Below are 16,584 nucleotides of genomic sequence, written 5' to 3'. Positions count from 1 at the left end.
CTGAATCTTGAAGTCAACTCCAATTCTGACCTTAAGTTTGGAGACTTTGGACTAAGCAAACTTATCAGGGTCCAAAATTCATGTCAACGGAATGATCGCAAAAGGATAGTCTGTGGTATTAGTCACATCATGCCTGTCTAATTATATGTCAACTTTAATCATGGACAGTTATATGGCTCCTGAAGTCTTCAGGCACCGTATCTATGCTTAGACATTCAACGTTGCTACTAGACTACACTGGGTAATTCGTCCTGTACTGAAAGTTGTCATAATGGATCTAAAATAGATAGCAAATAAAAGGTGTTCGAGCATTATCTATTTGAGCTTTCCTGCAGATGCTTAAAGGGAACCCCACCACTGTCTAACTTTGAGCGGTGTGTAAAAGCAGAGCTTGCAGCTGAAAGGGCTTGGTCTAATCTTCGACCTAAAAGTTACAGTTCTGAGCTAGAAGATCTTAAAGAGGCTGAAAGAGTTAAAAAGACAAATGACATATGAACAAACATTTTTTAATTAATAATTTCTCAGTTCTGAAAACCTCTCTGTATGTGGTATCCTGCTCTGAGTATATTCATGTCAAACGATTGTCAGCATTGATGAAAGACGCGAACAATGAGCACGTGTCTTGAAAATCATGCAACAGGTTTTTTCCTCTCTTCTCTTCTTCCTTGCAACTCCAGTGTATTTTCACTTTCCTGCAACGATACACTTTCCTTGTACATTGCTAATTATAACTTCTTTTCTCCTGAAATCCATGTTTAATGATTGTTAACCTATCACTTGTTTTTCACACTAGAGATACATTTGATTACTTTTATGCCATGTATTCCCACTTTGTTGCAAACTGTCTTAAATAATACAGTAGAAACATTCAAATAGATTCTTGATACAATTCTGAGTAAATGAGTTATACTTCTATCTCTGATGGGTCAAATGGGAAAAACAGAAAAATAAGTAAAGTAAAAACTGGCCAAACTGGTTGAAAGTCCATCAAAGTGCACTCACCATTCATAAAATTTAAATCATTTGATTCAGATATTTTAGATTCTTATGTTAACATATAATTTTTGTTATTGTATGCAATGCAATAACTGTTTATCATTGAATTATAATAAAAGTTTAAAGTCAAACTACGAGTTTTTTAGAGCCAAATTGTTTCCAGGTTCGGGTCACAGAAACCGTCTTTATGTAAAACCAGATGTCTTAGATTTATCACATGAAACAAAATCCAGCCATGTCTTACGGCACTATCAAAGAAATGTATCTTAAGCTTTGCCGCCTTCCAAATCAGTTTTGTCTTTACTTCCAGCATCTATTCTCTTGTAGTTATAAATCTATCATTCTCTATTCTTGAATTTGAAAGCTTTAAAGAAACAAAACAAGTCGAAAAGACTGTTTCTTTCCAAGATGGGGACGAGATATGCTAGAACTGATAGCAATCGGAGCCTTGAGACGCTGCTCGATTTGGACAAAACGAAAGCCAAGTCCATCAAGGGTGTGGGCCAAACAACTCACAAACTTGAACCAGGCCATGGCCTTGAGTTCAGCAACCTATCATATAGTGTGATGAAGAAGCAGAAGAAAGATGGTGTTTGGATTACAAAAGAAGCTTATCTTTTACATGATATATCGGGACAGGCCGTGAGAGGTGAAATTATGGCAATCATGGGTCCTAGTGGTGCTGGAAAGTCAACCTTTCTTGATGCACTGGCGGGCCGGATTGCTCAAGGAAGCCTTGAAGGATCCGTCCGGATTGATGGCAAGCCGGTAAATACCCACTTTATAAGGACCGGATGAGTATTTAATTTGGATCTTGTATTTCTTACTTAAGTTTGTTTTAATTGGTACAGGTAACAGCTAGCTACATGAAGATGGTATCGTCTTATGTTATGCAAGACGATCAACTCTTTGCTATGTTGACAGTTTTCGAGACGTTCATGTTTGCTGCAGAAGTTCGTCTTCCACCTTCGTTATCCCGATTGGAGAAGAAAAAGCGGGTCATCGAGTTGCTGGACCAGCTGGGCTTAACTGTATGAAATCTCCATACCTCTTTTTTTCTTAATAAAAAAAAGTTTGTTTTGACTTTTGATTATATGGTATCTATTTTTGAGTGAAGATATTTAACACATACAGTTTGATACACAGTTTCATGTCAGTCCAAATTTAATTATTATCAATATACACTAATTATATTCAGACACCATGATTGAGAGAACTAGTATATTGCTTAACGTATTTTATTTGTTATAAACTGACCTATGTTTGATAAATGTAGAGCACTGCACATACATATATTGGTGATGAAGGAAGAAGAGGTGTTTCCGGCGGGGAGAGGCGTAGGGTGTCGATTGGGATCGACATAATCCACAAACCGTCACTTTTGTTTCTGGATGAACCGACATCAGGGCTTGATTCTACTAGTGCATTTAGTGTTGTTGAGAAAGTTAAGGATATAGCTCGTAGTGGGAGCATAGTTCTTATGACGATCCATCAGCCTTCATTTCGGATTCAAATGCTTCTTGATCGGATCACAGTTTTAGCAAGGCAAGCGATATTTCCCTTCATTTAAACTGTTGGTTTTCTTCTTCTTCTAGATCCGCTGATGTGAATTATCGATGGGTGTGACAGGGGGAGGTTGATATATCTAGGTAGCCCGAATGGGTTATCTGCACATCTTGAGGGATTCCAAAGACCCGTGCCTGAAAATGAAAACAATCTTGAATACCTCTTAGATGTGATCAAGGAATACGATGAGTCCACCATTGGTCTCGACCCTCTCGTGATGTACCAACGTGACGGGCTCAAGCCAGATCCGGTAGCTCAGACTCCGGTTCCCAAGCCGAAAGCAACACCTAAAGGTCCACATGGAAAAACTCCAAACAACCAAAAACACATCGCCCTTCGAAGCATTCAGTTTCAGAGTGGCAACACAACCTCTGGAGCCAATTCCAATACATTTGATTATCATGAGAATGAGTCTGATGACGAGTTTGATAACTCTCGGGAGCGTAAAGTCGCCCACACCCCGATGCACATGCAAAGCGGAGTGTATCATCCACGTTTAGCTTCACAATTCTACAAAGATTTCTCCGTATGGTTATACCACGGTGTGAAAGGTACTCCACAACGTGCACCATCATGGACTCCTGCAAGGGGTATGATCACCCCTGGCCAGACTCCAGTCGGAGTTACACCAAGCATAAACCGCCACCGTATCAAGACTCCTCAAGTATTCAGCCCGGCTTCAGAGTCATACGTATCATATGAAAACGCTTTAGAACCGGAGGTTCTTGATAAGCCTGACCTGGGACCGAAGTTTGCAAACCCGTGGATACGTGAAGTAATGGTCCTCTCATGGCGAACTGGACTAAATGTGATTCGGACCCCTGAACTGTTTCTTTCTCGTGAGATCGTATTAACTGTTATGGGTCTCATTCTAGCTTCTCTATTCGAGAAACTAAACGATTATGACTTTAAAACAATCAACCGTCTTCTAAACTTCTACATTTTCGCAGTTTGTCTTGTTTTCTTTTCATCCAACGACGCTGTCCCTACTTTCATCCAAGAACGGTTCATATTCATCCGCGAGACTTCCCACAACGCATATCGTGCATCCTCTTATGTCATAGCATCTCTCATCGTTTACCTTCCCTTTTTTGCAATCCAAGGGTTCACATTCGCCGCCATCACACAATTCATCCTCAGACTACACAGCAACCTGTTCCACTTTTGGGTCATACTATACTCGTCGCTCATCACCACAAACGCCTACGTTATGCTTGTGAGCGCACTAGTACCGAGTTACATCACTGGCTACGCAGTGGTCATAGCCACCACGGCTCTCTTTTTCTTGACTTGTGGTTTCTTCTTGAAAGCGTCACACATACCCCCCTATTGGCTGTGGCTCCATTACATATCGGCTATCAAGTATCCTTTCGAGGCATTGTTGGTGAACGAGTTCAAAAGCAACCACTGTTACACGGGAGACTTCTCGGAGCTATCACCAGGTCCCCTCGGTGAAGTCAAGATTAAAGACCCCTCAAAGCTCGGGCCCGGTTGTTTGTTGAGGGGAGAAGACGTGTTGAAATCGATGGATATAAAATGGGAAAACGTATGGTACGATATCGGGATCCTGTTGGCTTGGGGAGTCTTGTATCGGCTGTTGTTCTACGTTGTTCTCAGATTCTATTCCAAGAACGAGAGGAAGTGATCGAGAACTTCATGTTTTATAGTTTTATCTATATCTATTATATATATATATATAACACGTTAATTAACTAACGTGAGGTAACGATATTGTTTTATCTACTTATTAAATAAAAAATACATAGAAGATGTTTGTTTAGTTTTACATGTTTTTCTTCTCTTATAAGTGGTAGCCCACTATATTTAGGATTGCATAAGCATACTTAATTAAAACCAGTTCTTGTGTACTACTGAGGTTCTTAATAACATATTGTAGATTTTTTACTTAAATGGTTGAAAATTATAATTATGGAGATTCCTTTTATAACTTAAATGCATGAAAATGTAATATTTTTATTTATGTTAAATTGAAGTTTGATTTCTTTGTAAACCGAAGTTTCTTATAGACCTACATCGTGTTTCAAAAATAAACTTAATTTAAAAGATGTACATGCACTTATATTAAAACTATAGTATTTCCTTAAAGAAAAAAGGATCATTTATAACACATTGTAGTTTTTTCAATTAAATGGTGAAATGTTTAAAATATTGAGAAGATTTATTTTTAAAAGTTAAAAAGTTTGAAAGCATAATATTTTTGTTTAAGTTAAGCATTGGGTGAGATTGTTCTTTTCATGTAAAGCTATAAATGTATATTAATTTCTTTGTTTATAGAAAAGAAAAATGTAAATTAATGTTAAAATTGATTCTATTATTCAGTAAAAAGTACTCGTATGTTATAACTTCTCCTTATATTAAGATTACTACAAATTCATCGTTACAGTTGGAGTATTATAAACGTATTAATTAAGAGCAATCGAAAATATAACAATAAGGGTCCATAGCTCAGTGGTAGAGCATTTGACTGCAGATCAAGAGGTCACCGGTTCGAACCCGGTTGGGCCCTTTTCAATTATTTTTTTTTCCCCAAACTTGTGCAACAATTTTTTTTTTGAAAGGTACTCGTGTAATATCTACATACTCATTCTTTATTCTGGCAACGGTATCCAAAACGACTTATAATAAACATGGTTTGGGGGCTTGAATAAAATTAAATAATACTCGTAACCAAATTATCTATTTAATAATGTTGTTAATTTGTTATGATATTTCTTTTATTACTTTTCAAAATTTAATAAGCTATTATCGACACCGCATATCAATTGATTCTCTAGGATTCATATTCATGCGATAGGGTTGGGTATTGTAAAACAAGTACTCGTATTAAAGTAAAACAAATAAGACAAGATCTTAACCCTTAAATCATTGTTAAATTGATGCACGAAAATTCACAAAACAATTTATGTACGATAATTTTCATGATGCACGGTAATTATCACTGAAGAAAAACCTATTGTTTTATTTATTTTACTTTAATAATTGTTTTATTTTACCTAAAACCTTCATACTATATTACTAACCATCATACTTTTAATATTTTTGATAGCAAGAACTATCCACCAACAAAAACTGTTAAAAACACGCCAACAAAAGAAAATTAATACTCGTAATAAGAAGGGAAAGAAATTGTATACCGATTTGTGGTCGAAAGTGTGATGTATGAACACATACAAAACAAAGGAAATGTTAATTTTCATTCTCAACATCAATAAACTAACAAGCTCCGTATATTTGCGGATGGATGGATTATTCATCATCCAAGCCTCTCGAGCTCTCTCACTTTGCATTCATATATCCATCGATCATCCATAATAATACAGTAATTAATAACACTATACAAACAAACATGTTACTCGTAATAGAAAACAGTGATCAAGGAATCAAGATTCCAATAATGGCAGCTCGATCCGATCGATCAATAAACATCATCACCATCCTTCATGATAATGAGGGACTAGCTTTAACTACAATGTGTTTCAAAGGGTGAGCAATGTCGGTTCCACCAGCATGTTTCACAAACTCCGCCGGTGACAAAAAGCTTCCATGACAAACACACATTATCTTCACTTTTTCGCCCTTGCCATACTTGTATAAAATTCCTTCGATCACCCTTCCATCAGGACCATCTCCTTGAGTGAAAACACAAGGCATCTCCTCTACTGAATCCGACCCAATCTCTTTCATCCGAGTCTTATCTTGGCTCTCTCGCTCCATACCAATTGGTGATTCGTTTTTTCTTGACAAACCACTACTAATCTTGTTCTTTCGTTCTTGTAGCAACGTGCTTGTTTGGCCAACACTGCCACTTGATCCTGAATTGGTTCTAACACTAATTAGCTAAACTTCAAGTACTACGAATACAAAACCAACATATCTCGAAAACACACTAAAATGTTACTAATAAGCTCACATACTTCATGGACTACTTATACTCGTAGTTTGTCATGGCAAAACAAAGACATAGTTAACAAAATTCCAACTTAATTCAATCAATCTAAACCCTGGAAAAATTGACAACTTATTAACCCAACAATTAATATTTTAGGACAACATATATAAATAAGCTCATAACATGTCACGAAATAAACACACCTTGTATATATTGTACTAGTCCTAATACCCGTACGATGTATGGTAGATATATGGATTATTTTTTTGAAAGGCAGCAATGGATAAATGGCTAACATCCCCTACGCGGATGCGCCCATGCCGGTTCGACTCCTGGCAATGCCCTAAAGTGTTTGCTCTCCATGTGTTAGATGGGTATAGCATTGCTAATGCCCCTCACCACATTTGCATGCGACAGGATTCAAACCTGTGACCCCCAGGAAGAAACCACATTGTGGAAAACCCCCATATCATAAAGAAATTTGAATATGTCACATACATGATTCGTGAGTATAAAATAAAATGTGTTTAAAGTAAACCGATGATTGAAGCTAAATTATAATAAACAGTAATGATAAATATCAGAGTATATGTTTAGTTAAAGTTTTAGATTTTCCTTAAATTTTAACAATCACATTAAAATTGAAACTTGTAAGCATAGTAGATGACAACAAATAGCCCTGTGATTTCGGATATGAGAAATACAAAGAGACAATTTTATTAATGAAAATACGATAAATCAAATAAGGTTATAACGTGTTTTGTATCTATAAGCCGAGAGGTAGAGTTTAATTATAACTTTTAATAAAATAAATAAATAAAAAGGTCACGTATCAATCAAAGATTACGCGACGTGTCGTTTTAAAAACATCTCAATCCTATTTTAATTTATCGGTAGATTAATGAAAGTACAAACACCATTGCATAAAGTATGAGAAACCAACCCGAAAACAAAATGTGTCCATACCAAATATTGTTAGTCCACCGTCCAAAAATACTTGTCTACATGCAACCTCTTTCGATAAAAGATATATTTAAATTATAAAATAAGTGTCGCGCTGTAATAAGTGCGTTATATTAAAACGGACGGAGGGACGAAAGAGTATTTCAGTACCTTGACGTTGACGACTTCTAGCGTCAAACTCTGACCATTTATCAGACCCGAAACAAGGTCCAGGAGAAGACCCAACCCGACCCATAGCTGCCACATAATCATCTCGCTCACCTTTAGTCACATTTCTTTGTTTCTCCGAACGACGTCGTTTCGCTGCAAGCCTTCTCAAGCTCTGAAGATCTTTTCTTTTTCTCCATTCTTCCTCTGTTTCCACCGGCAAAGAAGAAGTCCGTACAAGACCCGAATAAGCCCGACCTGGACCCGAACCAGGATTCTTTAAACTATCCAAAACGTCTTCGTTTCTTACCACAGGCAAAATTGTAGCAATTGATGATGACCTTATCAATTTGCTATTACCTCCTTTATCTACACCAAATCTTCCACCTAATGACAACCCGAGATTCAGTTCAATTTCATCACCCGAACCCGGATCCTCATCCGGGTAGGAACTTCTCGGGGCTCCGATTCCGGATATGGGTATTGTAAATCTTTGTAATAAATCTCTTGGGCATCTGTTTTTTGCTTGTAAAGATAGATTTTCCATCTCATTACTTGTTTTTTCTTCACTCATAATTTTTTTTCCAAGAAATAAATAAAGATCGGATTTTTATTCAAGTGTAATCAGATTGAAGTAATTGATGATCTGATTTTAAAAAAAACAGATGGAGAAACTTCATTTTAAGTTGCATATTGTTTGAGCTTGGAATTGGGATTAAAAATGATAAGAGATTGAAAAGAGAAGGACTAAAAGTGAAAAACAGTAAAACACCGGAACAATGGTGAATTAATTTAAGATATAGGAGAGAGATTTTGTGGGAGAAAAAACAGAGAAAGAGATAGCAAATCAGGAAGAGATTCGTGGGGAAGGGAAATGAAAACACAGGACAATCAAAGAAGAGGTTTTATCAAGTTTACCATATGGGTCCTTCATGTTATCTATGATTGTGTTTGCTTGATTCATGATTTGTTATATTGGCATTGTTTGTTGGATCTTATTAGAGTTGTTGAAACTCCATGCTTGTTTACGACGACACTAAGAATTCAAGTGTTCAGTTTGAGTCGAGAAAGAATATGTCTTTGGTTTTTAAGGAATTCAAATACATAAACAATTTTTGTTATAATTAATATTTTATTTTAAAAAACGTATAATTATAAATTTTGAAAACTTTACATTATAATCAAGAGGATATTTCGATACTTGTTTAGGTTTGATAAATTATTTGACTCCTTAATCAAGATATCAACTACGCCGCAAGTTGCAAATACATTTCTACGTGATAATGTGTTCATGTAGGTTAGTTTGTAAGGCCTAGCATACATATTGACTACATCTATGGTTCATTAGGGAAATGCCAACAAGGTAATGGGTTGTTTTGTTCATTTTTGAATTTACAAGGATGACCTTTGGAAACCTAACAGTAGTATCAATGAATGGACAATAATACCCTTTTGAAGGTAGGCAGGGACATTAAGAAAGGACATGTGGCAGAGACAAGAGAGTAGTGGTGACACGTTGGGTCTTGATTGATCATCACAAACTTTAAAATCATTGATGATCGTTTCATTTAATATTTGTTACTTGTGTTGTACATAAGTTATATTTCGTATACTATATGTGAATAAGTAAATCAAATATATGTCTCGGTACAAATAAAACGATAATACAAAACGTCAAAATATATATTTTATAAGTAAATAATAAAAATCATCGGCATCTCTTATTATTTTAATCATTATCACCAATAAAAATTATAAAACATATTGATCTCTTCTATTTTAAGAAATTCAGCATTTTTTTATACTCAAAATACTCTTATTTCTTAATCTTAATTCTCTTATACACCTGATCTATACTTTTATATCATTTAATAAATAAAACAACTCTCTCTTTAAATGTTATGAAGTAATTATCTATAATACCATTAATGATTAAATTACAATATCAGTCTTATCCAAAATATCTCAATTAACCTTTTACACCAATTACCTTTACATCAATTATCTACACCACTCGACGTCACCTCCACCACCAACAGTCGCCTCCACCACCACACCTTGTCGCCACAACCACTGCCGCATTGCGCGGGTACCGTGCTAGTCACCAATAAAAACAAGACTCAATCTTGAATGGTATCTAAAAGAGGGAAGAAAAAAAATAAAAGTATCAACATTTGAAAAGTCATATGCATTTTTTAATATTTAATCAAAAAGACTCAGGGGGTGTTTGGTATGAGAGAATCATAGAGAATGGAAATGTAATAGAAAATGAAAATAGTGAGAAAGAAAATGAGTATTTGGAGAAAAGAATGAATTCCGTTGTTTGGTACCCACAGAGAATGAATATATATATATAAAATAAAATTTTAAATAATAATACATTTATTACATATAACATCTTCAAAAAAAAAAAAAAAAATTTTTCATTCTCACCCATTCTCTACAATTTGTAGAGAATGGAGAGAATGAAATTGATTCTCTTTTCTCCTTTCTCATTCCCTTTCTTCGTCGCAAACAAACAGGGAAAATCTTTCTCATTCCCTTTCTCTCATTTTCATTCTACCATACCAAACACCCCCTCAATCTCTGAGCGGAGTACGGGGGAGCTAAGATGTATAGAATCTTATCTATACCCAAACATAGAGGGACTAGTCCTTATAGAAACAGTTCTACCTTTTGGTAAAGGTAAAACTGTTTACAACTTACTTTTCCCGTATCCTCCTTAAAATTTGGGTAAAATCTTTGTTTTGTTGTTGTTGATTAAATGATAAAAAGATGCAGATTTTCATATGCTAACATTTTCTATTTTCTTTGTTAACAAAAGAATGGGTTTTGACATAAATACTAGGTAAACAAAATTTTGAAACCGAATAATGTTATTAATGATTTCAAACTTAAATGATAATCTTTTATTAATTTTGTTTTAACTTATAACAAAGGTACAAGATAGACAAGGTGAACAAATCTTTCACTCTTACTCTAAATTCTAGATTGAGCATATATGCCTCTGTGTTATGAGTTCCGAGTCATATTACGCAATGCGGCGGTGATGGTGGTGGCAGCGACAAGTAGCAGCGGCAATGATGGTGAATTTAAAAGTAATTGATGTTATAGAAGGTAGTGTAGTTATTTTAAGGATGCATAGATTTATATTGTAAATTAATTTATTAATTGTATTATAGGTATATTAGGTAAAGATGTTTAAATTAATGAACAAATAACAGACATATTTTATAGACTTTAATTCTTTAATTGAGATTTAAAAAAAAAAGAGTTGCTCTTTTATATAGTGTTATAGATAAGTTGTAGTGTATGCAAGTAAATTCTCTTTAAATAATCACTAAATATACTTGATTCTTATTAACTATACATCTGTTAAGTATTATTATTATGTTAATCTACATATGTGTATAAAGTTATAAAAAAAAATCATCATAAGTGTATAATATTATACTTAAAATAAGTTAAGTATATTAAATGTACTTTTTGTCCTTGAAGTCGGTAGCTTTTGCATTTTTCATCCTTAACGTTTAAAAGTTACAGTTTTAACCTTAAAGTTGGCAACATTTTGCAATCAAGGTCCTTCCCCTAGACGGCGTTCATTTTTTGCCGTTAATGTACGCACGTGCTTAACACGTGAGGGCATTAATGTCATTTTCTTGTTACACCTGAGGGACTAAAAGTGAAAATTGTGACATATTTAGGGACGAAAGTTACAAAAAGTCTAATCTTTTTCATTATATCAATCCATAGATAGATAGTTAGATAGAAGTCATGTAGATATATCGAAATCTGAAAATAAAAATTCAAAAAATTGGACGACCATATTGTCATCGGAGTAAAAGAGAGCAGATAATTGCGGTGGTGACTTCGAATTCGAAAAGAAGAGCAGGTAGTTTATTTCTTATACATAAAGTGTCTTAGTTTGAATTTCAGCCACAATCACAAACTCACAGCCGACACAAGCCGGAAAACCATACCTAATCTATATCTAAATCTTATATATATGTGTGTGTGTGTGTGTGTGTGTGAAGAAGCATATATCTAAAATGAAAGTGTTTTGTTGGTAGGTTTTGTTTTGATCTGAGGTGGTGGCAGTAGGTTATGAGTTTTGATAACACATAAGATGATAGGGAAAGAAGTGGCGGCATCGCGGTGGCGGGACGCTGCTGTTGGTGCTACTCCAACAACTGGGAGGGGGTGTTTGGTGGTGATGGTTGATGTGGTGGCCGACTGTTTTACAGCGAGGTTCAACACAACGGTTTTTCCGGTGAAGTAGGTGGCTGTATGTATATATTATCTTTTGGGTTTCAAATCTTTTGATTTTTGATAAAAAAAAATTTAGAAAAGAAGCGGAAGTTAATAAAGAAATATCAAATATGTATGTGGATGTTTAAATAAAAAAGATTTGGAAGTTAATAAGAAAATATGTATTTATATGGTATGTATCATAATTTATTGATGATGGTGGTTTTGGTGGTGCTGTGTGTTGCATGAACAAAAACCTGAAAAAGATGAAAGGAAAAAGTAATAGGAATTTTATAAGAATATCAAGGTTTGTGTTTTTAGAGAAATTACACGTTTTTGCAATTTTCGTCACTAAACATGTCATGTTATTCACTTTTAGTCCCTCATGTGTAACAACGAAATGACATTAATACTCTCACGTGTTTAGCAAGTGCGTACGTTAATGGCAAATAAAAAGAACGGCGTCTAGGGGAAAGACCTTGATTGCAAAATGTTGCCAACTTTAAGGTTAAAATTGTTATTTTTAAACGTTAAGGACGAAAAGTGTAAAAGCTGCCAACTTCATAGACGAATAGTGTAATTTACTCTAAATTATATTTTAAAAATATAAGTTAACAGAAAGTCCGAAAGTCATTGAATACTAGTGATCACCGTCCGCATGGCAAGACACTCAAATTATACTCACAAGACGGGGGTTCGATTGCCTTATGATTTGACATCTCTGATGTTTACAACTAGGCCCGCACTGGGTTGGACCTGTTAAACGATAAGCTTTCGTCGTTAGACCACCTAAGCCAATGTTGGTGCTGGCTGTTGAAAAGAAACAATACTCTTATATTTATTTTATGGAGTTTTTTTTATCTAAATTATATTTTCGGTTAATTAAGTGGTTTTCGCTTATTCTAAGATGTTCAATGAAGTCCAAATTAATATTGTCCTCCAGTTTTGGACAAATGCTTTATCATTGTGTGTTTCTGTTACACATAAATTTAAAAAGACTCAACAACTTGTTTACGTTTATAAAGAAGACATTTGACTAAAATTAATTAAAATAAATTACACTTTTCGTCCCTGAAGTTGACACGTTTTTTACTTTTCGTCCCTTAACTGAAAAATTACAATTTTGACCTTAAAGTTGGCAGATTTTTTCAATCATCGTCCCTCGCCAAACGTCGTTAAGTTTCAGCCGTTAAGTCGGACACGTGCAAAACACGTGAGGGACTGAAACTGCAAAAAATGACAAGTTCAGGGACGAAAACTGAAATTTAGTTTTCTGTTGTCATCATCTTCATCTTCTCCGGCTAACTTTCGTCGAAAAATTCGTCAGAAAACTTAAAATGCCGATATCTCACTAGTTTCTTCGAATTAGACCACGAAACCACCACCAAACTTCTCAAAATTAATTTCCGCACGAATGATAACCAAAAGATTTGAGTTGCAAGGGCTTGTTAGGCCTCCTGGTCCTTTCGTCCCTCTTTGCTCCCTCTTTGTATATATTTCTAATTTTTCGATCTTATGTCTTTGCCTCATTAACAAAAACCGAACCCACATGAACGTCTCTCCCCATTTTGTACTTTTCTTTTTGGTGCAGGGCTTATGAAATAATAAATGAGGCACACCATTGGTATCTCAGTGAGGAGCACGTACACTTAATCTAACATGGACTTATTTGCGAAAACATAAATATTGCATTCTTGGAACAAGCTAAATCGTACAGAAATATTGCTCAAAATCCATGTTATGGGTATTTTGAGTTTTCCGGCAAGTGTTGAATCTGAAATCTTTTGGTTAGGATTCGTGCGAAAATTAATTTTGAAAAGTTTGGTGGTGGTTTCGTGGTCTAATTCGAAGAAACGAGTTAGATATCGGCATTTTAAGTTTTCCGGCAAATTTTCCGACGAAAGTCAGCCGGAGAAGATGAAGATGATGACAACAGAAAAGTAAATTTCAGTTTTTGTCCCTGAACTTGTCATTTTTTGCAGTTTCGGTCTTTCACGTGTTTTGCACATGTCCGACTTAACGGCTGAAACTTAACGACGTTTGGCGAGGGACGATGATTGAAAAAATCTGCCAACTTTAAAGTCAAAATTGTATTTTTTTCACTTAAGGGATGAAAAGTAAAAAACGTGACAACTTCAGGGACGAAAAGTGTAATTTACTCAATTAATTATTTCCAATTGTTGAAGTACGTGTCTCCAAGAAATAAGGACAAGTCTCCTTTTTGCCAAACTATGCAATATACAAATGAAAAGTTGTCCTCTAACAGTGACTTTTTTATTTTCTGGTATAAAACACGTGTAAACAACCCATTCAGGGGAGCAATGACATAGACGACGTGTTAAATTACCAATACTATTCAAAACCAAGCCTCTACTGACACCTTGCTTCTTTCATTTATCGCCTTGTCCTACCTCTCTACGTCTTTTTCCTTTTCCTTTTTCTAGCTAGTACTCTATTCTTTCTAAACTAACTAATTATTTTTCTGTTTCAAAATAAATATCTATTTTTCTACATTAAACTGTAAACACTTTACTATAAAATAACGTTAACACACCAATTTTGTTTTTCATAACTATTAGAATTTTTTTTTTTTTATTAAAGTAGATCTGTAAATATAAGAAAAAAAACAAGAGAAATATATATCTTAATCTTGCCATTATAAATATGCAACAATTAAATGTCTACTATCTAAATATATATGTTATTTTTTTTATATAGATATAGATACTTATTTTGTGGTAAAATAATTATATTTATTCCTTTTTTCTCAAAATAGCACTAGTATAATTTGAATGATAAAATTTACTAAACCAATCCAGCAGTTATAAAATAATATTCCAACATAGTGATTATTCACATTCATATTTCAATCTAGGACTTACTCATCTTCAATGAAGTACTCGAACAAAAAATCATTAATGAGAGCATATACCTTTTGTTAAAAACATATGTATAGTTGTCGTTTTAAGAATGGTTAGGTATTGGGTCATTCGACACGAGGGTCTCTTATCATGATGCATACTTCTTGGCCATTGTTTGCTTTTACACATATCTTACTTTTGACGATTCAGATTGATACCCATCAGAATTTCCAAACTTTAGTGTTTTTTTTTCCAAACGTTTATACGAGATATGACATCAGGAAAATCTCATCGTATAATAGTGAAGCCTTACATGTATCTTAACGAGATGTTGACTATGGACCGTTACAAGTATTCGAATGGAAAAACCACAAGACCTATCATCTTTAAGGATCGAACTCAATATCGTAGGTAGGACCGAAAATGTTGGGCTAGCAGCCTTACAATCATTGGCCAAACTTTAGTGTGTTAATTTTTTCAACTTTTCAAGAGTTTTGTTACATCTTATCGGGGATGGTTCTGTATTACAATAATGTAGGTTTTAGGACCTTTGTTAGAATCAAATATGTATACTAGTCATCAGATCATATTGTTGCAAAATTACATTATTATTTTGGAAAAAAAAAAAAAAAAACAAGTTGACAAACAATAAGCATATTTATAAAACTCATAAGAGTGAGTTTTTGATCATCTATCTTCATATTAAAAGATATAGCACTCTTTTATATAAAAAAAAAATAGATAAACTTTAAGTAATTTAACTTGGACAACTTTTATAAGAATGTATATATAGGTTTTAGGTAAAATAAAACAAATATTAATGTATATCTAATACTATCTTATAAAGCATTTTGTCATTTTTTTCAAATCTCAAATAAGTAATTGAACTACCTAAATTACCATTATTTTTTATACACTAATTTAAACATCTATCTAATGTACCTATAATACCTTTAAATCTCAGCAATTCATTTTTCTCTCTCCTCAAATCTCAACCACTTATTTTTTTTTCTCTTCATCATAAATCATTTTATTTTTCTGATTCATTCAAAATCTTTATCTCAAATAGTGTATATCGATAAATTATAAAAATTGTATGAGTGTTCTTAAAATTACATGCTCTTTCATTAGAGATTTCATTCGATATACTTTCGACGATTTTATAAATCTGAGGGCAGAGCCCGAACGGTTAAAGCATTTGGCCATCGTACTCTATGACTTGACTTATCACCCCACCATCTCACTGCCGCAACACGCAGACACTATCCCTCGTATAATAAATAGTAATAAATTTATAGTCATTTTTTTAACTCAAAAAGGTTTAATAATTTGAACCGATGTTAAGATGTGGCCCGTGTGGAGATGTGGCCATCAAAGATATAGGGCCTTCTATTTTATACTCTTTTGTCAGTTTGTGTATGTATTGCCGTATTGCTTTAGCTATTTATTCTGCCCACGCAAATAACCCAATTACCCAACAGAAAGGCCCAGCTTTTCTATTTACGAAGCTTTTAAAAAACAAGGCTTTTGTACAAGGGTCTTGGACACGACAAAGAAACAAAATGGCTAGGTGACATTTTGTTTTTCGGTAGTTCATTATTATTAATTTATTATTATTATTTTGGTTTTATCGTTAAAGCATAACGGTTGGCACTTCAATACTTCTTTGTAAAATAAACTCCTCTTCACCCTCTTTAATTTTAAAAACCTGAAATGACATATTTATCCTCTATCTTAATACATATTTATTTTTATTTTATAATCTGTGACTAAAATGCCTTTAAAAAAGTTCAACCTCTATCTCTTCTCACGCAAAAACATATAGCAAAAATCCAAACTCAAAATTCGTCTCACTCCTCCCCCTTTCATATCCCACGCAATAATTCATCACAT

At 34.1% G+C, this 16,584-nt stretch overlaps 2 protein-coding genes and 1 non-coding gene across 3 annotated transcripts; 2 read left to right on the top strand and 1 right to left on the bottom strand.

Moving 5' to 3' along the window:
* Window positions 1–79: 79 nt before the first annotated feature.
* Window positions 80–4,342, top strand: LOC122578268 (ABC transporter G family member STR-like). Its single transcript, XM_043750188.1, has 5 exons — window positions 80–640; window positions 1,361–1,764; window positions 1,848–2,027; window positions 2,273–2,541; window positions 2,626–4,342. Exons 1-5 carry the CDS (start codon window positions 610–612, stop codon window positions 4,205–4,207), a joined length of 2,466 nt encoding a protein of 821 aa, XP_043606123.1. The 5' UTR covers window positions 80–609; the 3' UTR covers window positions 4,208–4,342.
* Window positions 4,343–5,017: 675 nt separating this feature from the next.
* Window positions 5,018–5,089, top strand: TRNAC-GCA. Its single transcript has one exon. It is a non-coding gene; the product is annotated as a tRNA-Cys (tRNA).
* Window positions 5,090–5,758: 669 nt separating this feature from the next.
* On the bottom strand, window positions 5,759–8,373 carry LOC122579034 (ninja-family protein AFP3). The gene is made up of 2 exons (XM_043751118.1): window positions 7,586–8,373; window positions 5,759–6,395 (listed from the first exon to the last, which is right to left on the bottom strand). The coding sequence occupies exons 1-2, from the start codon at window positions 8,154–8,156 to the stop codon at window positions 6,022–6,024; spliced, it is 945 nt and encodes a 314-aa protein (XP_043607053.1). The 5' UTR covers window positions 8,157–8,373; the 3' UTR covers window positions 5,759–6,021.
* Window positions 8,374–16,584: the final 8,211 nt, after the last annotated feature.

This window comes from Erigeron canadensis, chromosome 8 (assembly GCF_010389155.1).
Source record: "Erigeron canadensis isolate Cc75 chromosome 8, C_canadensis_v1, whole genome shotgun sequence".
Classification (NCBI taxonomy): domain Eukaryota; kingdom Viridiplantae; phylum Streptophyta; class Magnoliopsida; order Asterales; family Asteraceae; genus Erigeron; species Erigeron canadensis.
Note: the sequence above shows the minus strand (reverse complement) of the source record. Positions and strands in the feature narration are given on the sequence as shown.